The sequence below is a fragment of the Dendropsophus ebraccatus genome, chromosome 13, assembly GCF_027789765.1.
Source record: "Dendropsophus ebraccatus isolate aDenEbr1 chromosome 13, aDenEbr1.pat, whole genome shotgun sequence".
Classification (NCBI taxonomy): domain Eukaryota; kingdom Metazoa; phylum Chordata; class Amphibia; order Anura; family Hylidae; genus Dendropsophus; species Dendropsophus ebraccatus.
Genome location: NC_091466.1, coordinates 3,807,967 through 3,830,762, shown reverse-complemented (window position 1 = coordinate 3,830,762; position 22,796 = coordinate 3,807,967). Strand labels below are relative to the sequence as shown.

At 55.8% G+C, this 22,796-nt stretch overlaps 1 protein-coding gene across 2 annotated transcripts; it reads left to right on the top strand.

Moving 5' to 3' along the window:
• The first annotated feature begins 1,700 nt into the window (after window positions 1-1,700).
• PI4KB (phosphatidylinositol 4-kinase beta) lies at window positions 1,701-22,139 on the top strand. 2 transcript variants are annotated; one of them, XM_069949933.1, is made up of 12 exons: window positions 1,701-1,913; window positions 8,420-9,312; window positions 10,123-10,167; window positions 12,638-12,865; window positions 12,950-13,177; window positions 15,192-15,301; window positions 15,378-15,482; window positions 17,127-17,250; window positions 17,450-17,715; window positions 18,904-19,036; window positions 20,586-20,706; window positions 21,531-22,139. In XM_069949933.1, exons 2-12 carry the CDS (start codon window positions 8,446-8,448, stop codon window positions 21,710-21,712), a joined length of 2,409 nt encoding a protein of 802 aa, XP_069806034.1. In that variant the 5' UTR covers window positions 1,701-1,913; window positions 8,420-8,445; the 3' UTR covers window positions 21,713-22,139. The 2 variants fall into 2 exon arrangements, with proteins under 2 accessions (XP_069806034.1, XP_069806036.1); XM_069949935.1 differs by lacking the exon at window positions 10,123-10,167 and having other exon boundaries at window positions 1,702-1,913.
• Window positions 22,140-22,796: the final 657 nt, after the last annotated feature.

Here is a 22,796-nt window from a genome sequence, read left to right as displayed (position 1 = left end):
GATCAGTGTGACCCCCCCCCCCTCCCCATCAGTAGTGATCAGTGTGACCCCCCCCCTCCCCATCAGTAGTGATCAGTGTGACCCCCCTCCCCCCATCAGTAGTGATCAGTGTGACCCCCCCTCCCCATCAGTAGTGATCAGTGTGACCCCCCCCCTCCCCATCAGTAGTGATCAGTGTGACCCCCCCCCCTCCCCCCATCAGTAGTGATCAGTGTGACCCCCCCCCTCCCCATCAGTAGTGATCAGTGTGACCCCCCCTCCCCATCAGTAGTGATCAGTGTGACCCCCCTCCCCCCATCAGTAGTGATCAGTGTGACCCCCCCCCTCCCCATCAGTAGTGATCAGTGTGACCCCCCACTCCCCATCAGTAGTGATCAGTGTGACCCCCCCCTCTCCCCATCAGTAGTGATCAGTGTGACCCCCCCTCTCCCCATCAGTAGTGATCAGTGTGACCCCCCCCCATCAGTAGTGATCAGTGTGACCTTCCCCTCTCCCCATCAGTAGTGATCAGTGTGACCCCCCCCCCTCCCCCCATCAGTAGTGATCAGTGTGACCCCCCTCTCCCCATCAGTAGTGATCAGTGTGACCCCCCCTCCCCATCAGTAGTGATCAGTGTGACCTCCCCCCTCCCCATCAGTAGTGATCAGTGTGACCCCCCCTCCCCATCAGTAGTGATCAGTGTGACCCCCCCTCCCCATCAGTAGTGATCAGTGTGACCCCCCCCCTCCCCATCAGTAGTGATCAGTGTGACCCCCCCCCCTCCCCATCAGTAGTGATCAGTGTGACCCCCCCTCCCCATCAGTAGTGATCAGTGTGACCTCCCCCCCTCCCCCCATCAGTAGTGATCAGTGTGACCCCCCCTCCCCATCAGTAGTGATCAGTGTGACCTCCCCCCTCCCCATCAGTAGTGATCAGTGTGACCTCCCCCCTCCCCATCAGTAGTGATCAGTGTGACCCCCCCTCCCCATCAGTAGTGATCAGTGTGACCCCCCCATCAGTAGTGATCAGTGTGACCCCCCCTCCCCATCAGTAGTGATCAGTGTGACCCCCCCTCCCCATCAGTAGTGATAAGTGTGACCCCCCCTCCCCATCAGTAGTGATCAGTGTGACCCCCCCTCCCCCCATCAGTAGTGATCAGTGTGACCCCCCCTCCCCCCATCAGTAGTGATCAGTGTGACCCCCCCCCCCTCCCCATCAGTAGTGATCAGTGTGACCCCCCCATCAGTAGTGATCAGTGTGACCCCCCCTCCCCATCAGTAGTGATCAGTGTGACCCCCCTCCCCATCAGTAGTGATCAGTGTGACCCCCCTCCCCATCAGTAGTGATCAGTGTGACCCCCCTCCCCCCATCAGTAGTGATCAGTGTGCCCCCCTCCCCCCATCAGTAGTGATCAGTGTGATCCTCCTACGATCTGATAGTAGTCACGTGATAAATGCAGAGAGGACACCCCCCCCCCCCATCCCCCGCTCCGTGTCAGGAAGACTGCTGGGAGTTGCAGTTCCCCCAGGCTCGAGGTCACGTGTTATCCCCAGCTCTAAGCATATACTGTATAGAGCGGGGAATCTCCACCCAGCGCAGCCAGGGAGGGGCAGCCACCTCATTCCTCCAGCTCCGCAGCATGTCTATCCTGCTGCCCGGCCTCTATGGTGTTCTGCATGACGTTCAATACTCGGCTCTGTACTCTCTTGTTCTGGTGACGCTCTGTCCAGCGATCCCACCTCTGTGGTGTCAGGGAGACGCTCTATGCCGGCTGTCACTGGAGGATCTCACACTCTATGGTGAACTGTCTAGCCCGTGTTGTCGGTCTCTATGGTGTAAGGAGGAGGAGAGCCGGGGATGGCGGAGGAAGCGGCTGGGCCGGGAGCTGTGAGGAGGGAGCCCGTGATGGAGGACACCGAGTGACCGGCGACCAGGTGACCCTGACCCCCTGTATACTGCTTATAGTGACCCTGACCCCCTGTATACTGTATATAGTGATGGCTGACCCCCTGTATACTGTATATAGTGACGGCTCACCCCCCGTATACTGTATATAGTGACGGCTCCCCCCTGTATACTGTATATAGTGACGGCTCCCCCCCCCTGTATACTGTATATAGTGACGGCTCCCCCCTGTATACTGTATATAGTGACGGCTCCCCCCTGTATACTGTATATAGTGACGGCTCCCCCTGTATACTGTATATAGTGACCCTGACCCCCTGTATACTGTATATAGTGACGGCTGACCCCCCCTGTATACTGTATATAGTGACGGCTCACCCCCTGTATACTGTATATAGTGACGGCTCACCCCCTGTATACTGTATATAGTGACGGCTCACCCCCTGTATACTGTATATAGTGACGGCTCACCCCCTGTATACTGTATATAGTGACGGCTGACCCCCCCTGTATACTGTATATAGTGACGGCTCCCCCTGTATACTGTATATAGTGACGGCTCCCCCCTGTATACTGTATATAGTGACCCTGACCCCCTGTATACTGTATATAGTGACCCTGACCCCCTGTATACTGTATATAGTGACGGCTCCCCCCCTGTATACTGTATATAGTGACGGCTCCCCCCCTGTATACTGTATATAGTGACGGCTGACCCCCCCGTATACTGTATATAGTGACGGCTGACCCCCTGTATACTGTATATAGTGACGGCTCACCCCCCTGTATACTGTATATAGTGACGGCTCCCCCCTGTATACTGTATATAGTGACGGCTCCCCCTGTATACTGTATATAGTGACGGCTCCCCCCCTGTATACTGTATATAGTGACCCTGACCCCCTGTATACTGTATATAGTGACCCTGACCCCCTGTATACTGTATATAGTGACGGCTCACCCCCTGTATACTGTATATAGTGACGGCTCCCCCCTGTATACTGTATATAGTGACGGCTCCCCCCTGTATACTGTATATAGTGACGGCTCCCCCCCTGTATACTGTATATAGTGACGGCTCACCCCCTGTATACTGTATATAGTGACGGCTGACCCCCTGTATACTGTATATAGTGACTGCTCCCCCCCCCCTGTATACTGTATATAGTGACGGCTCCCCCCTGTATACTGTATATAGTGACGGCTCACCCCCTGTATACTGTATATAGTGACGGCTCACCCCCTGTATACTGTATATAGTGACGGCTGACCCCCTGTATACTGTATATAGTGACTGCTCCCCCCCCCCCTGTATACTGTATATAGTGACGGCTCCCCCCTGTATACTGTATATAGTGACGGCTCACCCCCCTGTATACTGTATATAGTGACGGCTCCCCCCCGTATACTGTATATAGTGACGGCTCCCCCCCCCTGTATACTGTATATAGTGACGGCTCACCCCTGTATACTGTATATAGTGACGGCTCACCCCTGTATACTGTATATAGTGACGGCTCCCCCCCCCGTATACTGTATATAGTGACGGCTCACCCCCTGTATACTGTATATAGTGACCCTGACCCCCTGTATACTGCATATATTGACGGCTCACCCCCCTGTATACTGTATATAGTGACGGCTCCCCCCCGTATACTGTATATAGTGACGGCTCCCCCCCCGTATACTGTATATAGTGATGGCTCACCCCCCTGTATACTGTATATAGTGACGGCTCCCCCCCCCCCTGTATACTGTATATAGTGACGGCTCCCCCCCCGTATACTGTATAGAGTGACTGCTCACCCCCGTATACTGTATAGAGTGACGGCTCACCCCCGTATACTGTATAGAGTGACGGCTCACCCCCGTATACTGTATAGAGTGACGGCTCACCCCCGTATACTGTATAGAGTGACGGCTCACCCCCGTATACTGTATAGAGTGACGGCTCACCCCCCGTATACTGTATAGAGTGTCGGCTCACCCCCCCGTATACTGTATTTAGTGACGGCTCACCCCCGTATACTGTATAGAGTGACGGCTCACCCCCCGTATACTGTATATAGTGACGGCTGACCCCCCGTATACTGTATATAGTGATGGATCACCCCCCTGTATACTGTATATAGTGACGGCTCACCCCCCTATACTGTATATAGTGACGGCTCCCCCCCGTATACTGTATAGAGTGACGGCTCACCCCCCCCGTATACTGTATAGAGTGACGGCTCACCCCCCCCCGTATACTGTATAGAGTGACGGCTCACCCCCCCGTATACTGTATAGAGTGACGGCTCACCCCCCCGTATACTGTATATAGTGACGGCTCCCCCCTGTATACTGTATAGAGTGACGGCTCACCCCCGTATACTGTATAGAGTGACGGCTCACCCCCGTATACTGTATAGAGTGACGGCTCACCCCCGTATACTGTATAGAGTGACGGCTCACCCCCGTATACTGTATAGAGTGACGGCTCACCCCCCGTATACTGTATAGAGTGTCGGCTCACCCCCCCGTATACTGTATTTAGTGACGGCTCACCCCCGTATACTGTATAGAGTGACGGCTCACCCCCCGTATACTGTATATAGTGACGGCTGACCCCCCGTATACTGTATATAGTGATGGATCACCCCCCTGTATACTGTATATAGTGACGGCTCACCCCCCTATACTGTATAGAGTGACGGCTGACCCCCCGTATACTGTATAGAGTGTCGGCTCACCCCCCGTATACTGTATATAGTAACGGCTCACCCCCCCCCCCCCCCCCCCCCCCCCCGTATTCTGTATATAGTGACGGCTCCCCCCCGTATACTGTATAGAGTGACGGCTCACCCCCCCCCCGTATACTGTATAGAGTGACGGCTCACCCCCCCCCCCCCGTATACTGTATAGAGTGACGGCTCACCCCCCCGTATACTGTATAGAGTGACGGCTCCCCCCGTATACTGTATAGAGTGACGGCTCCCCCCGTATACTGTATAGAGTGACGGCTGACCCCCCGTATACTGTATAGAGTGTCGGCTCACCCCCCGTATACTGTATATAGTAACGGCTCACCCCCCCCCCCCCCCCCCCGTATACTGTATAGAGTGACGGCTCACCCCCCCCCGTATACTGTATAGAGTGACGGCTCACCCCCCCGTATACTGTATAGAGTGACGGCTCACCCCCCCGTATACTGTATAGAGTGACGGCTCACCCCCCCGTATACTGTATAGAGTGACGGCTCACCCCCCGTATACTGTATAGAGTGACGGCTCACCCCCCCCCCCCTGTATACTGTATAGAGTGACGGCTCCCCCCGTATACTGTATAGAGTGACGGCTCCCCCTGTATACTGTATATAGTGACGGCTCCCCCCCCCTGTATACTGTATATAGTGACCCTGACCCCCCGTATACTGTATAGAGTGACGGCTCACCCCCGTATACTGTATAGAGTGACGGCTGACCCCCCGTATACTGTATAGAGTGTCGGCTCACCCCCCGTATACTGTATAGAGTGACGGCTCACCCCCCCGTATACTGTATATAGTGACGGCTCACCCCCCGTATACTGTATAGAGTGACGGGTCACCCCCCATATACTGTATAGAGTGTCGGCTCACCCCCCGTATACTGTATAGAGTGTCGGGGGAGCCCCCCTCCCCATTGCTGTCGCTGTGTGTCTGTGCCAGGATCATATAAGTGGTGATGACCTCGGGAGGTCATGTGACTGGGGGTTGTGTCACATGATGCTAGACTCATGTTTGTTGCGCAATCTCCCTGTTGCTGGAAGAGACAATCTCCAGCCATGAGACGCCAGAGCCATTATCTGCTGGGGAAGTAACAGGATCTGGGCCCAAGAGCTTACAGTCTGTCATCAAAACAGGCAGCTGTCAATCAATGAGAATTATATCCACTAGGTTATCATCTACATATGGGGGGGGCCCGGGAGCTTACACTCTAGCTGTATGATGGGGGGGACTGAGCCCGGGAGCTTACACTCTAGCTGTATGATGGGGGGGACTGAGCCCGGGAGCTTACACTCTAGCTGTGTGATGGGGGGGACTGAGCCCGGGAGCTTACACTCTAGCTGTGTGATGGGGGGGACTGAGCCCGGGAGCTTACACTCTAGCTGTGTGATGGGGGGGACTGAGCCCGGGAGCTTACACTCTAGCTGTGTGATGGGGGGGACTGAGCCCGGGAGCTTACACTCTAGCTGTGTGATGGGGGGGGCTGGGCCCGGGAGCTTACACTCTAGCTGTATGATGGGGGGGACTGAGCCCGGGAGCTTACACTCTAGCTGTGTGATGGGGGGGGGGGGCTGGGCCCGGGAGCTTACACTCTAGCTGTGTGATGGGGGGGGGCGGGGCTGGGCCCGGGAGCTTACACTCTAGCTGTATGATGGGGGGGACTGAGCCCGGGAGCTTACACTCTAGCTGTGTGATGGGGGGGGGGGGGGGGAGGCTGAGCCCGGGAGCTTACACTCTAGCTGTATGATGGGGGGGGGGACTGAGCCTGGAAGCTTACACTCTAGCTGTATGATGGGGGGGGGGACTGGGCCCGGGAGCTTACACTCTAGCTGTATGATGGGGGGGACTGAGCCCGGGAGCTTACACTCTAGCTGTGTGATGGGGGGGGGGGGGGGGGGGGCTGGGCCCGGGAGCTTACACTCTAGCTGTGTGATGGGGGGGGGCGGGGCTGGGCCCGGGAGCTTACACTCTAGCTGTATGATGGGGGGGACTGAGCCCGGGAGCTTACACTCTAGCTGTGTGATGGGGGGGGGGGGCTGAGCCCGGGAGCTTACACTCTAGCTGTATGATGGGGGGGGCTGAGCCCGGGAGCTTACACTCTAGCTGTGTGATGGGGGGGGGGGGGCTGAGCCCGGGAGCTTACACTCTAGCTGTATGATGGGGGGGGGCTGAGCCCGGGAGCTTACACTCTAGCTGTGTGATGGGGGGGGGGCTGAGCCCGGGAGCTTACACTCTAGCTGTGTGATGGGGGGGGGGGGGGGTCTAAGCCCGGGAGCTTACACTCTAGCTGTATGATGGGGGGGGCTGAGCCCGGGAGCTTACACTCTAGCTATGTAATGGGGGGGGGGGGGGTCTAAGCTCGGGAGCTTACACTCTAGCTGTGTGATGGGGGGGGCTGAGCCCGGGAGCTTACACTCTAGCTGTGTGATGGGGGGGCTAAGCTCGGGAGCTTACACTCTAGCTGTGTGATGGGGGGGGGGGCTGAGCCCGGGAGCTTACACTCTAGCTGTATGATGGGGGGGGCTGAGCCCGGGAGCTTACACTCTAGCTGTGTGATGGGGGGGGCTGAGCCCGGGAGCTTACACTCTAGCTGTGTGATGGGGGGGGCTGAGCCCGGGAGCTTAAACTCTAGCTGTGTGATGGGGGGGGGGGCTGGGCCCGGGAGCTTACACTCTAGCTGTGTGATGGGGGGGGCTAAGCTCGGGAGCTTACACTCTAGCTGTATGATGGGGGGGCTGAGCCCGGGAGCTTACACTCTAGCTATGTAATGGGGGGGGGGGTCTAAGCTCGGGAGCTTACACTCTAGCTGTGTGATTGGGGGGGGGGGGGGGGGGCTGAGCCCGGGAGCTTACACTCTAGCTGTGTGATGGGGGGGGTCTAAGCTCGGGAGCTTACACTCTAGCTGTGTGATGGGGGGGGGGGGGCTGGGCCCGGGAGCTTACACTCTAGCTGTGTGATGGGGGGGGCTAAGCTCGGGAGCTTACAGTCTGATCCCTGTAGACGGCATCCGCTCTGGATGGAGGTAGCGGCTGTAGTCGCGCTCTAGACCTGTCTGACATGTTTGCTTTGTGTGACGCTTTCGTCATTGTCCGGACGCCGCTGTGGTCTCAGGTGTCACTCAGTTTCCATGTAACATTATTCCTGCAGCTTTCTTCTTGTGCGTTGTCCGGTGCTCTTCCTGCCCGGGGCCCGTCCTCCACCATAGAGCAGTCAGGGTAGTGGCTACCCCCCCGATCAGGTTCCTTATCTCTCCTCCTCGTATATATGGCGGGGGCCGGTATCTACACCTCCTTGGGCGTTACCCGCAGCGCTCTCTTCTGATATTGGCGTCGCATGGGGTGATCTTTCCTCACGTTGTCATTGCACAGGGCGCTCTCTTCACATGTTGGCGTTGCACGGGGCACTCTCTCCTGACATTGATGTCACATGGGCACTCTCCTCACGTTGGCATGGCATGTGGCGCTCTTTCTTCACAATGCCGTTGCACGGGGCGCTCTCTCCTGACGATGTCACACGGGCACTCTCCTCATGTTTGCGTCGCACGGGGCGCTCTCTCCCCTCACGTTGGTGTCACACGGGGCACTCTTTCCTGACGTTGATGTCACATGGGGCGCTCTCTACTCACGCTGACGTCGCACAGGGTGCTCTCTACATGCGCTGGCGTTGTACGGGGTGCACTCTCCCTTCACGTTTGTGTCACACGTGGCACTCTCTTCTCACGTTTGCGTCCTCTCCGTTCCCCAGTATGATGTCTGCTGACTCACCATCTTTCACCTCTTCCTTTTCCAGATCTGACTTTCGTGCTGAGACGGAGGATGGGTGACACCATGGTAGAGCCAGCATCAGTCAAACCCTGTGAGCAGACGGCCATAGCAGGCGGCGGGAGCCCCCTGGGTGTCATCACGGAGGACGTGGTCTCTCTGGTCATAGATCCGGATGTGGCGCAGAAAGCATGCGAGGACGTCCTAGAGAAGGTGAAGCTGATGCACGGCTCGTCCTCGGACAGCCTCGACAAGGCCGGGGTCCCTGAGCAGACCACCAACGGAGAATCTGAGATCACCAGCACCAAAATCTATGAAGAGGACGAGACCGTGACCGACATCAACAGCGTGAAGAACGCTCGGCGGAGGCAGAAGAATAACTCGGCCAAGCAGTCGTGGCTCCTGCGCCTCTTTGAGTGTAAGCTCTTTGACATTTCTATGGCCATCTCGTACCTCTATAACTCCAAGGAGCCCGGTGTGCAGGCCTACATTGGCAACCGCCTCTTCTACTTCCGAAATGAGGACGTGGACTTCTATCTGCCCCAGCTCCTCAACATGTACATCCACATGGACGAGGACGTAGGCGACGCCATAAAGCCGTACGTGGTGCACCGCTGCCGGCAGAGCATCAACTTCTCGCTGCAGTGCGCCTGGCTCCTGGGGGCCTACTCCTCCGACATGCACATCTCCACGCAGCGTCATTCCCGAGGGACCAAGCTGCGCAAACTCATCCTGTCCGACGAGCTGAAGCCGGCTCACAAGAAGCGTGAGCTGCCCCCGCTCAGCCTGGCCCCCGACACCGGCCTGTCCCCCTCCAAGAGAACCCACCAGAGATCCAAGTCTGACGCCACCGCCAGCATCAGCCTCAGCAGCAACCTGAAGAGGACGGCGAGTAACCCCAAGGTGGAGAACGATGACGAGGTGAGGCCACATGGGGAGGTGTGTGCTGGTACAAGTGTGTGCAACTATGGGTGACCCCCTCCCCGAGTGTGTAGCAGTGGGGGACTCCCCCCCTCCCCCCCCGAGTGTGTGCAGTTATAGGTGAACCCCTTCCCTCCCCCTCCCTGAGTGTGTGCAGCTATGGGTGACCCCCTTCCCTCCCCGAGTGTGTGCAGCTGTGGGGGACCCCCCCCCCCCCCCCCCCCCCGAGAGTGTGTGCTGCTACGGAAACAACCCAACCCCCCCAGGGATCAGGGGGTGGGGCCGAGCTGTGGGCCCTGGTGCGAGGAGTGGGGCCGGGCTGGGTGCCTTGGTGGGGAGGGGTGGGGCCGAGCTGGGGGTCCATTAATGGTATTGTTTGGGGGGGGGGGGGTCACATGTAAGGGGGTGTCATGGACATATATGTTGTGGCCCCCCGCATGGCTCCTCTCTGTGCTTCGTTGAGCTGTTCCTCTCTGTTATCAGCCACCTTGGATAGTCCAGCATGGAGGAGTGCTGTATATTTCGTCTGCCTCTTTGCTCTGTGTTTGCCATCCACATGATCGGTGGTGAACTGCAGTACCAGACACAGTCTATGGGGGCGCTATCTCCTCTTCCCCCCTGAAGCCTCCCAGAATTATCTTCAGTTCTGCTTGTAACCTTTCCTTACAGGTTTAGTGATTATTGTTACTGATCGGTTACTATGTGCCCCTGTTCCTTGGGGGAGGGGCCTGGGCTGATGATGATGTCATAATAACCTGAGCTGCTAAACCTCTCCCTTTCTCTCCCCGCACCCCTATTCCCTCCTCCCAGGACCTCTCCTCCAGCTCGGAAAGCCTCGATAGGTCGTTCTCCTCCGTAAGTCACGCTCTCTATGTAGTCGGCTGAGGGTCTTACTGGCTTCTTCTCTCCGATCAGCATTTCCTCCCCGCAGCCCCCGACCCCGCATGCAGAGGGCACCAGGAGCAAAGAGAAGGGTTAGAAAGTTAGAACTGAAGATATCTGAGCAATCCCAACTCTGACATCACCATTTACTGGTGATGACGTCATCACTGCCTGCTGTCTCAGCTTTACTGGTGATGATGTCATCATTACCTGCTGTCTCAGCTTGACTGGTGATGATGTCATCATTACTTGCTGTCTCAGCTTTACTGGTGATGATGTCATCATTACCTGCTGTCTCAGCTTTACTGGTGATGACGTCATCAATACCTGATGTCTCAGCTTTACTGGTGATGATGTCATCATTACCTGCTGTCTCAGCTTTACTGGTGATGATGTCATCATTACCTGCTGTCTCAGCTTTACTGGTGATGATGTCACCTTTGCCTTGTATCAGTGTTCTGTGATGTCATAATTGCCTGGAATTGCAGCTTCCCAGGTGATGTTGTCATCGTGGCTTTTCCTGGCATCCTCTGCTAGTCAGCCTCATGTCTTGTGTCTGCTGCCAGTCGTGCACCGTGCATGTTGCGTTCCGCTATGGCTGCATGTGAGGACATAGTGTGGCGGGATAGCAGCGCCAGTGTGGGGCCCCCTCCAGCCACCAAGGATGCCAGTCACAGGGCATGAGGGGTGACCTGTATCTATGACTCCACCATATGGGACTGCAGGGCTGTGGAGTTGGTAAGCCGCAGCTCCGACTCTACTACTCCGACTCCACTGCCCTGCGTGACTCTGCCCACTCATCTGGACTTGGTTCCATGGTGCTGGTGGTCGGGAACCTTCTCTCCGGCCCTGCGCCCCGGCCTTCCCCCCCCTGTTACCCACCAGCATGGCTACCGGGCAGAGGAAATGCTGCTTCTCTATAGAATGTGATTCCTGGTGGAGAATGGCGACCAATTATGGTGTACTTCTGTCTCTGTTCTCCTTCGTACTGTCATCTGTCTTGACTGATGTGGATTCCCCATGATGAGGCCGGTGGGGTCACTCTCTGGCCCCTTATGTTCATGGGCCTCTCTGCATAGTGTCATGGATGAGGGACAGAGAAAACAAGAGCTGACAATCTGAAATGTACCAGGGAGTGGGGAGGGATGGGTACCGAGTTGGGGGGAGGGATGGGTACCGAGTTGGGGGGAGGGACGGGTACAGAGTTGGGGGGAGGGACGGGTACAGAGTTGGGGGGAGGGACGGGTACAGAAGTGGGACGGGCAGGATACACAGGTGGGGGAAGGGATGGGTACACAGGCTATGGGAAGGGACGGGTACACAGGCTATGGGAAGGGACGGGTACACAGGCTGGGGGGAGGGACGGGTACAGAGGTGGGACAGGCAGGATACACAAGCTGGGGGGAGGGATGGGTACACAGGCTGGGGGGAGGGACGGGTACAGAGGTGGGACGGGCAGGATACACAAGCTGGGGGGAGGGATGGGTACACAGGCTATGGGAAGGGACGGGTACACAGGCTGGGGGGAGGGACGGGTACAGCGGTGGGATGGGCAGGATACACAGGCTGGCGAGAGGGATGGGTACAGAGGTGGGACAGGCAGGGTACCGAGGCTGGTGGGAGGGACGGGTAAAGAGGTAGGACGGGCAGGGTACCGAGGCTGGCGAGAGGGACGGGTACAGAGGTGAATTGGGCAGCGTACCTAGGCTGGCGAGAGGGACGGGTACAGAGGTGGGTTGGGCAGGGTACCGAGGCTGGTGGGAGGGACTGGTACAGAGTCTGGGGGGAGGGATGGGTACACAGGTGGGGGAGGAAAGGGTACACAGGCTGGGAGAAGGGACGGGTAAAGAGGCTAGGGGGAGAGACAGGTACAGAGGCTGGGGAGGGTACAGAGGCGGGGGGAGGGACGGGTACAGAGGTGGGGGGAGTGATGGGTACAGAGGTGGGACCGGCAGGGAACAGAGGCTGTGGAGAGGGATGGGTACAGAGGCTGAGGGGAGGGACCGGTGCAGAGGTGGGACAGGCAGGGTACAGAGGCTATGGGGAGGGCCTGGTACAGAGGTGGGACTGGCAGGGTACAGAGTTGTATGTCAGAGGTGGGGCGGGCAGGGTACACAGGTGGGGAGGGCAGGGTACAGAGTTGTATGTAAGAGGTGGGGCGGGCTGGGTACAGAGGTGGGGAGGGCAGGGTACAGAGTTGTATGTAAGAGGTGGGGCGGGCTGGGTACAGAGGTGGGGCAGGCAGGGTACAGGGGCACAGAGTTGGGATGTCCAGGGACAGATTCAGTTCCTGTCCCCAGCAGGTGAGTGCTTGGGGTGTAGTCTTTGTTAGGTGGGTTTTGCCACTGATTTCGATGTTGGTCTTGGTATCAGGGAGCCTAGCAGGACTTTTGGGACCCTCTGTTTCTCATTTGAGTCCCATGTTGCTGTCTTCCCACCTCAGCCTGTCCGGCTTGCCCCAGAGAGGGAGTTCATCAAGTCTCTGATGGCCATTGGAAAAAGACTGGCCACCCTACCCACCAAGGAGCAGAAGACTCAGCGCCTCATCTCTGAACTGTCACTGCTCAACCACAAACTGCCGGCCCGGGTCTGGCTTCCCACCGCCGGCTTCGACCACCATGTTGTCCGCGTGCCCCACACTCAGGCAGTCGTCCTGAACTCCAAGGATAAGGTGGGTAATCCTGGCAGCTGTTCTTATTGGTCACTCCATCAGTGATCAACACGCACAAGGGTGACTGTTTTACCTTTGTTCTAGGCTCCGTATTTAATCTATGTGGAAGTTCTAGAGTGCGAGAACTTTGAGACCTCCATGGTTCCAGCAAGGATTCCAGAAAATCGGATCCGCAGTACACGCTCAGTGGAGAACCTTCCGGAGTGTGGTATCACCCATGAGCAGAGGGCCAGCAGCTTCACCACTGTGCCCAACTATGATAATGATGATGAGGCCTGGTCGGTGGATGATATTGGGGAGCTGCAGGTGGAGGTGAGTTTCACCCTTTGGATCATCTTCATCTTGGTGTATTTTCTTCTCCTTCTCTGTCTGTGTGCATTGTCTTTTCCTCTTCTGTCTTGGTGCATTGTCTCCTCCTCCTCCTCCATCTTTGTGTGTGGTGTCTTCCTTCTCTGTTCATTTTTATTTTTCTCTGCCTTGGTTCATTTCTTCTTCTCTGCCCTGGTTCATTTCCTTTTCTCATCCTACTCCACCTTGACTGGCTGTCTTTGTCTAGTTCTCCACTTCCTCCTCAGCTTTGATTCATTGTGGTCTTCTCCTCCTCAGTCTTGGTTAGGCTAGGTTCACACTGCGTTTTCAGCATCCGTTTAACGGATCCGTTTTTTTTTAACGTCCAGAAAAATAGGGTCAGCAACGTTTTTTTGTCCGTTTTGGTCCGTCAAAAAAAAACGGATCCGTTTTTTTTTTATAATGGAAGTCAATGGAAAAACGGATGCACACAAATGAATCCGTTTTTTGCAATCCGTTTTTCATGCGTTTTTTGCAAAAAACGGATGCGTTAAACGGATACTGAAAACGCAGTGTGAACCTAGCCTTAGCTGTCTTTTTTTATCCACTTTCTTCTCTGCCTTGGTGCGCTGTCATCATCTCCTCCTCTGCCTTATGCCCCTATTCCACGAGTCGTTTGGAGGAGCAAACGAGCGCTATTAGCGCTCGTTTGCTCCTCGTTCCCCGCTCGCTGCCGCCGCTATTGTTGAAACTGCTGTTGTTGTCGTCTTGTCTTCGTCCTCCTCGTTCACTGTCTTCTGCTCATCCGCCTTGGTTCATTGTGGTCCATTCCTCCCCAGTCTTGGCTATGTCTTCTTATCCACCATCTCCTTGTTTCATTGTTACCGTCACCTTCGTTGTTGTCATTGTCTTGTCCTCTGCCTTGGTTTGTTGTGGACTTCCCCTCCACCTTCCTTCGTTGTGTTCTTCTCTTTCACTGTCTTGGTTAGTTGTCTTCTATAGGCCCTATTCCAACGAACGATTATCGGCTGTATTTGGCCAATATCGACCGTTACGGCCGATAATCGTCCGGTGGAATAGAAGGCAGTGATCATCCGTCATCAATCATGTCGGCTGATCTTTGCTGTCGTTTGTCTTTCAACATGTTGAAGACTCCCTCTTGGGATGTTTTGTTTGCAATGGGAGATGTTTTGTAAAAACTTTTTCAGTAAAAAAATTTTGATAAAAAAAAAACATGTTAAAAGACAAACGACTGTGATAGCAGAGATCTGCTGCTGTCGCTCCGTGACATAGGAGGCAGCAGACCGCCACTATCCTTCATGGGCTGGCCTAACGATCAGCGATCACCCGGGCAGCCCCCCTGCAGCTCCCCGTGGTTCCTCCCACAGTCACCCGCTTGCTTCTGCCGTTTGTAATAGAGCTGACAGCGCTCATTTGCTCCTCATAGTCGGCCTGTGGAATAGGGGCTTTATCCACCTTCTCCTATGCCTTGGTTTGTTGTTGTCATCTTCTCCTCCTCTGCTTTAGTTTTTTTGTTGTTGTCGTTTTCTCCTCCTTTGCCTTGAATTGTCGTCTTTTGTATTCTTTTTTTTCTTCTAGCTTGGTTCCTTGTCGTCTTTTCCTCCTCCTCCATCTTCGTTTGTTGTCTTCTCCTTCTCCACCTTTGTTCTTTGTTGTTGTCTCCTCCTTCACCTTCATTCGCTGTTGTTTTCTTCTAATGGTTCAGCTTGAGTTTGTTGTTGTCTTCTCCTCTGCCTTGGTTTGCTGTCGTCGTCATCTTCTCCTCTGCCTTGGTTCATTGTCGTCTCCTCCTACTCAGCCTTCAATAGTTGTTGTAGTTGTCTTCTCTTCTGCTTGTTCATTGTTGTCTTCTCCTCTGCCTTGGTTCCTTGTCATGTTCTCCTCCTCCGCCTTGGTTCATTGTCATCTACGTTTGTTGGTTGTCAACTTGTCATGTTTGACGTCTCCTCCTCCTCGGTTCATAGTCTTTTCTTCCTCCTCCTCCTTGGTTCATTGTCTTATATTGTTCACCCTATAGCTCCCGGAGCTCCACACCAACAGCTGTGACAACATCTCACAGTTCTCTGTGGACAGCATCACCAGCCAGGAGAGCAAGGAGCCAGTGTTCATTGCTGCGGGGGACATCCGGTGAGCAGCTTAGCATGTTGAGGGGTGGGGTATGTGTTGATGGTGGACCACCTGACTGGGGTCTTCATCCTTACAGGCGCCGACTCTCAGAGCAGCTTGCTCACACACCAACCACCTTTCGGAGGGATCCCGAGGACCCGTCTGCTGTGGCACTTAAGGAGCCGTGGCAGGAGAAAGTCAGGTGTGTGACTTGGGGGGGCAGGGGGGGGGGGGTGAGGGTGCTTTTTTCTGTATCTGGGGCGGTCTTTCTGTGTGGGGGAGGGGCTTGTCTCTGTATCTGTGGCGGTCTTTCTGTGTGTGGGAGGGGCTTGTCTCTGTATCTGGGGTGGTCTTTCTGTGTGTGGGGGGGGGCTTGTCTCTGTATCTGGGGGCGGTCTTTCTCTGTGCGGGGGAGGGGTTTGTCTCTGTATCTGATGAGGTATTTCTCTGGGGGAGGGGCTTGTCTCTGTATCTGGGGCGGTCTTTCTCTGTGGGGGGCGAGGCTTCTCTCTGTATCTGGGGAGAGGCTTGTCTCTGTATCTGAGGCTGTCTTTCTCTTTGAGGGAGGGGCTTGTCTTTTTCTGTGGGGGAGGGGCTTGTCTCTATCTGGGGCAGCCTTTCTCTGTGGGGGAGGGGTTTGTCTCTGTATCTGATGAGGTATTTCTCTGTATCTGGGGCAGTCTTTCTCTGTGGGGGAGGGACTTGTCTCTGTATATGGGGAGGGGTTTGTCTGTATCTGATGAGGTATTTCTCTGGGGGATGGGCTTGTCTCTGTATCTGGGGCAGTCTTTCTCTGTGGGGGAGGGGCTTGTCTCTGTATCTGGGGCAGTCTTTCTCTTTGGGGGAGGGACTTGTCTCTATATGGGGAGGGGTTTGTCTCTGTATCTGATGAGGTATTTCTCTGGGGGAGGGGCTTGTCTCTGTATCTGGGGCAGTCTTTCTCTGTGGGGGAGGGACTTGTCTCTGTATATGGGGAGGGGTTTGTCTCTGTATCTGATGAGTTATTTCTCTGGGAGAGGGGCTTGTCTCTGTATCTGGGGCAGTCTTTCTCTGTGGGGGAGGGGCTTGTCTCTGTATCTGGGGCAGTCTTTTTCTGTGGGGGAGGGACTTGTCTCTGTATATGGGGAGGGGTTTGTCTCTGTATCTGATGAGGTATTTCTCTGGGTGAGGGGCTTGTCTCTGTATCTGGGGCAGTCTGTATCTGAAGCGGTCTTTGTGGGGGAGGGGCTTGTTCGTATCTGAAGCTGTTTTTCTCTGTGGGGGAGGGCTTGTCTCTATCTGGGGCAGTCTTTCTCTGTGGGGGAGGGGCTTGCCTCTGTATCTGGGGCGGTCTATGTGTGGGGGAGGGGCTTGTCTCTGTATCTGGGGCGGTCTTTCTCTGTGCGGGAGGGGCTTGTCTCTGTATCTGGGGTGGTCTTTCTCTGTGGGGGAGGCGCTTGTCTCTGTATCTGGGGCAGTCTGTATCTGGTGAGAGGCTTGTCACTGTATCTGGGGTGGTCTTTCTCTCTGGGGGAGGGGCTTGTCTCTGTATCTGGGGCGGTCTTTCTCTGTGGGGGAGGGGCTTGTCTCTGTATCTGGGGCGGTCTTTCTCTGTGGGGGAGGGGCTTGTCTCTGTATCTGGGGCGGTCTTTGTGGGGGAGGGGCTTGTTTCTGTATCTGGGGCAGTCTTTCTCTGTGGGGGAGGGGCTTGTCTCTGTATCTGGGGTGGTCTTTCTCTGTGGAGGAGGCGCTTGTCCCTGTATCTGGTGAGAGGCTTTTCACTATCTGGGGCGGTCTTTCTTTGTGGGGGAGGGGCATCAGCACATTTATTAAATTATGAGCGGCTCATTTGCTGGACTCTTCTCAGGAGGATTCGGGAGGGGTCTCCCTATGGACACTTCCCCAACTGGAGACTTCTGTCCGTCATAGTGAAGTGTGGTGACGACCTCAGGCAGGAGCTGCTGGCGTACCAGGTCCTCAAACAGCTGCAGGTCAGTATGCGCCCCCTGCTGGAGCCCTGCGGGACTACCCGCTCAGAGCCTCCTCTCCTGGAGACCGAGCGGGTATATGTATAATATATATTATATACTATTACAGTATAGGGGGGACGTGTCCATAGGGAATATCATTCATCCAGCACACACTCTCTCTCTCTCTCTCTCTCTCTCTCTCTCTCTCTCTCTCTGGCAGTCGATCTGGGAGACGGAGCGCGTTCCTCTGTGGATCCGGCCTTACAAGATCCTGGTGATCTCGGCGGACAGCGGGATGATTGAGCCGGTGGTGAATGCCGTCTCCATACATCAGGTGAAGAAGCAGTCACAGCTCTCGCTGCTGGATTATTTCCTCCAGGAACACGGCAGCTGCACCACCGAGGCGTTCCTCACCGCACAACGCAACTTTGTGCAGAGCTGCGCCGGGTACTGCCTGGTGTGCTACCTGCTGCAGGTCAAAGACAGGTGAGAAGGGCCCAGGCCCACAGGGTGAGGCCAGCCAGTGAGAGACATTGCAGGGCCAACATGACAACTAACCATACAGGACTGTGAAACCTGGTGGAGGCCTCCAGGGGGCGGGGCTTAAGAGTGGAGGCCTCCAGGGAAGCAGCTTGAAAGGGGAGTTCTGCATGGGGCGGGGCTTGGGGGGGAGCTCTGGAGGGGGCAAGGCTTGATAGGGGAGGTCTGAAGGGGGTGGGGCTTGAGAGGGAAGGACTGCAGGGGGCAAGGCTTGAGAGGGGAGGACTGCAGGGGACAAGGCTTGATAGGGGAGGTCTGGAGGGGGTGGGGCTTGAGAGGGGAGGACTGCAGGGGGCAAGGCTTGAGAGGGGAGGACTGCAGGGGGCAAGGCTTGAGAGGGGAGGACTGCAGGGGGCAAGGCTTGAGAGGGGAGGACTGCAGGGGGCAAGGCTTGATAGGGGAGGTCTGAAGGGGTGGGGCTTGAGAGGGGAGGACTGCAGGGGGCAAGGCTTGAGAGGAGAGGTCTGGAGGGGGACGGGGTTGAGAGGAGAGGTCTACAGGGGGCTGGGCCTTAGAGGGGAGGAATGCGTGGGAGAAGCCTTAGAGGGGAGAACTGCAGAAGGGAGGACTGAGGGGACAGGGCCTTAAAGGGGTTATCCAGTGCTACAAAAACATGGCCACTTTTCCCCCTACTGTTGTCTCCAGTTTGGGTGCAGGTTTTGAAAATCAGTTCCATTGAAGTAAATGGAGCTTAATTGCAAACTGCACCTGAACTGGAGACAACAGTAGGGGAAAAGTGGCCATGTTTTTGTAGCGTTGGAGAACCCCTTTAAAGCGAAAGACTGCTGGGGGCTGGGCCTTAGAGGGGAAGACTGCTGGGGGGCTGGGCCTTAGAGGGGAAGACTGCTGGGGGCTGGGCCTTAGAGGGGAAGACTGCTGGGGGCTGGGCCTTAGAGGGGAAGACTGCTGGGGGCTGGGCCTTAGAGGGGAAGACTACTGGGGGCTGGGCCTTATAGGGGAAGACTGCTGGGGGCTGGGCCTTAGAGGGGAAGACTGCTGGGGGCTGGGCCTTAGAGGGGAAGACTGCTGGGGGCTGGGCCTTAGAGGGGAAGACTGCTGGGGGCTGGGCCTTAGAGGGGAAGACTGCGGAGGCTCGGGTGTTGCTGGTGTATAAATCTCCTTTCTATTCCCCAGGCACAATGGGAACATTCTCCTGGATGCTGAGGGCCACATCATACACATAGATTTTGGCTTCATCCTCTCCAGTTCTCCCCGGAACCTTGGATTTGAGACGTCTGCATTCAAGCTGACCGCAGAGTTTGTGGATGTGAGTGAGTCTCATGCCTCATGTGGTGGTCCCAGTACTTTTCAGTACAAAAAACGGGACTGCTGTGAGTTTACTGTTATCGCCAGGGGACGGGGCTGTGACTACCTCTCTATACACAGGATATACACGGGGTGGGGCTGTGACTACCTCTCTATACACAGGATATACACGGGGTGGGGCTGTGACTACCTCTCTATACACAGGATATACACGGGGTGGGGCTGGGACTACCTCTATACACAGGATATACACGGGGCGGGGCTGTGACTACCTCTCTATACACAGGATATACAGGGGCGGGGCTGTGACTACCTCTATACACAGGATATACACGGGGCGGGGCTGTGACTACCTCTCTATACACATGATATAAAGGGGGCGGGGCTGTGACTACCTCTATACACAGGATATACAGGAAGCGGGGCTGTGACTACCTCTCTATACACACGATATACAGGGGGCGGGGCTGTGACTACCTCCCTATACACGATATACAGGGGGCGGGGCTGTGACTACCTCTCTATACACAGGATATACACGGGGCGGGCCTGTGACTACCTCTCTATACACGATATACAAGGGGCGGGGCTGTGACTACCTCTCTATACACAGGATATAGAGGGGGGGACGGCTGTGACTACCTCCCTATATGCATAATATAATGGGGGCGGGACTGTGACTACCTCTCTATACACAGGATATACAGGGGGCGGGGCTTCGACTACCTCTCTGTACACAGGATATTATGGGGGGGAGGCCTGTGACTACCTCTCTGTACACATGATATACAGGAGGCGGTGCTGTGACTACCTCTCTATACACATGATATACAGGGGGCGGGGCTGTGACTACCTCTCTATACACAAGATATACAGGGGGCGGGGCTTCGACTACCTCTCTATACACAGGATATTATGGGGGGGAGGCCTGTGACTACCTCTCTATACACGATATACAGGGGGGCGGTGCTGTGACTACCTCTCTATACACATGATATACAGGGGGCGGAGATGTGGCTACCTCTCTATACACATGATATACAGGGGGCGGGGCAGTCACTACCTCTCTTTACACAGGATATACAGGAGGCGGGGCTGTGACTACCTCTATATACATGATATACAAGGGGCGGGGCTGTGACTACCTCTCTATACACAGGGTATATAGGGGGGCTGTGACTACCTCTCTATACCCAGGATATACAGGGGGCGGGACTGTGACTACTTCTCTATACACATGATATACAGGGGGCGGGGCTGTTACTACCTCTATACACAGGATATACAGGGGGCGGGACTGTGACTACTTCTCTATACACATGATATACAGGGGGCGGGGCTGTTACTACCTCTATACACAGGATATACAGGGGGCGGGACTGTGACTACTTCTCTATACACATGATATACAGGGGGCGGGGCTGTGACTACCTCTCTATACACAGGGTATACAGGGGCGGGGCTGTGACTACCTCTCTATACACAGGGTATGTGGGGGGGGGGGCTGTAACTGGAAGCAGGTTGTCCGCAGTGTCCCCTTTGTCCGGCAGGTGATGGGGGGCCTGAATGGAGACATGTTTAACTACTACAAGATGCTGATGCTGCAGGGTCTGATCGCTGCCCGAAAGCACATGGACCGCGTGGTGCAGATCGTGGAGATAATGCAGCAGGGTAAGAGACTATATCAGCCCATAGAGCGGATACACGAGGGCGTATCAGCCCATAGAGCGCATACACGAGGGCGTATTAGCCCATAGAGCAGATACATGAGGGCATATCAGCTCATAGAGTTGATACACAAGGGCATATCGGCCCGTAGAGCTGATTCAAGAGGGCAAATCAGCCTATACAGCGGATACACGAGGGCCTATTAGCCTGTAGAGCGGATGCAAGAGGGCAAATCAGCCCATAGATCGGATACACGAGGGCGTATGGGCCGGTAGAGCGGGAAGACAAGGACGTATGGGCCGGAAGAGCAGAGACACAAGGGCGTATTGGCCCATAGTGCGGATACACAAAGGCATATTGGCCGGTAGAAAGGGAAGACAAGGGCGTATGGGCCAGTAGAGCGGAGACACAAGGGCGTATTGGCCGGTAGAGCAGATAGACAAGGGCGTATGGGCCGGTAGAGCGGAGACACGAGGGTGTATCGGGCCATAGAGCAGATAGACAAGGGCGTATGGGCCGGTAGAGCGGAGACACGAGGGTGTATCGGGCCATAGAGCAGATACACGAGGGCGTATTGGCTGGTAGAACTGATACACAAGGGCATATGGGCCCATAGAGCGGATAAACGAGGGCGTATGGGGGCATAGAGCGGATACACGAGGGCGTAGCAGCCCATAGAGCAGATACACAAGGGCATATAAACTGGTAGAGCAGATACACAAGGGCGTATGGGCCAGTAGAGCGGATACACGAGGGCGTATGGGCCCATAGAGTGGATACAAATGTAACCAACCCTCAGTAGTGACATGTCGGCTCTGTCCCCGCAGGCTCCCAGCTGCCATGCTTCCACGGCTCCAGCACCATCCGCAACCTGAAGGAACGTTTCCACATGAACATGACGGAGGAGCAGCTGCAGCTCCTGGTGGAGCAGATGGTGGATGGGAGTATGAGATCCATCACCACCAAACTGTACGACGGCTTCCAGTACCTGACCAATGGCATCATGTGACCACTGTGACCCCGAATGTAGACTGTGCGGGGGGCCGCGGGGAGACCACTATGCAGTATTCCTCTCATCATCCCCATTACAGTGCTCTGCCCGACGCCCCCTACCCTGCACAATCATGGTATAATCTCCACAGACTCCGCCCCTGCAGAGCTGACTCCGCCCACCGCCTCCTATGACATCATGCTCAAACTTTTTTTTTCCTTTTTTTTTTTTTTTTTTTTAATTTAACTGATTTTATTGAGAAAAGAGACAACGTTATTAGTGGCCCCTCATTGTCCCTGGTCCCCCGTCCCAGGAGGTGTGTGCAGAGGGGCTGACGCCGGGGGTCTCCATGCTCGTCATCTGGGGGGAGGGAACTTTTTAAGAAACAGATAAGTCTTGAATGCTTTCATGTTTACTTTGTATTAAAATGAGATAATCCAGCAAACAGCAGTGTGGCTGCTCCTTCACTGAGACCGCCAATGGGGGTCCGCTCATAAAGGGGCCAGAGGGTCCATCCACACACACCAGGGCCAGAGGGTCCGCCTGTACACACCAGGGCCAGAGGGTCCATCCACACACACCAGGGCCAGAGGGTTCATCCACACACCAGGGGGTCCGCCTGTACACACCGGGGCCAGAGAGTCCATCCACACACACACCAGGGCCAGAGGGTCCGCCTGTACAAACCAGGGCTTGAGGGCCCATCCACACACACCAGGGCTGGAGGGTCCATCCACACACACACCAGGGGTCCGCCCATACACACCGGGGCCAGAGGGTCCATCCACACACACACACCAGGGGTCCGCCCATACACACCAGGGCCAGAGGGTTCATCCACACACACCAGGGGGTCCGCCTGTACACACCAGGGCTGGAGGGCCCATCCACACACACCGGGGCCAGAGGGTCCATCCACACACACACCAGGGGTCCGCCCATACACACCGGGGCCAGAGGGTTCATCCACACACACCAGGGGGTCCGCCTGTACACACCAGGGCTGGAGGGCCCATCCACACACACCAGGGCTGGAGGGTCCATCCACACACACACCAGGGGTCCGCCCATACACACCGAGGCCAGAGGGTTCATCCACACA

Coding starts and splice junctions, on each gene's coding strand:
- PI4KB (XM_069949933.1), top strand. CDS start 8,446: ATGGGTGACACCATGGTAGAGCCAGCATCAGTCAAACCCTGTGAGCAG. Junction 15,483..17,126: donor CCGTGGCAGGAGAAAGTCAG/GTGTGTGACTTG, acceptor GACTCTTCTCAG/GAGGATTCGGGAGGGGTCTC. Junction 19,037..20,585: donor TGACCGCAGAGTTTGTGGAT/GTGAGTGAGTCT, acceptor TTTGTCCGGCAG/GTGATGGGGGGCCTGAATGG.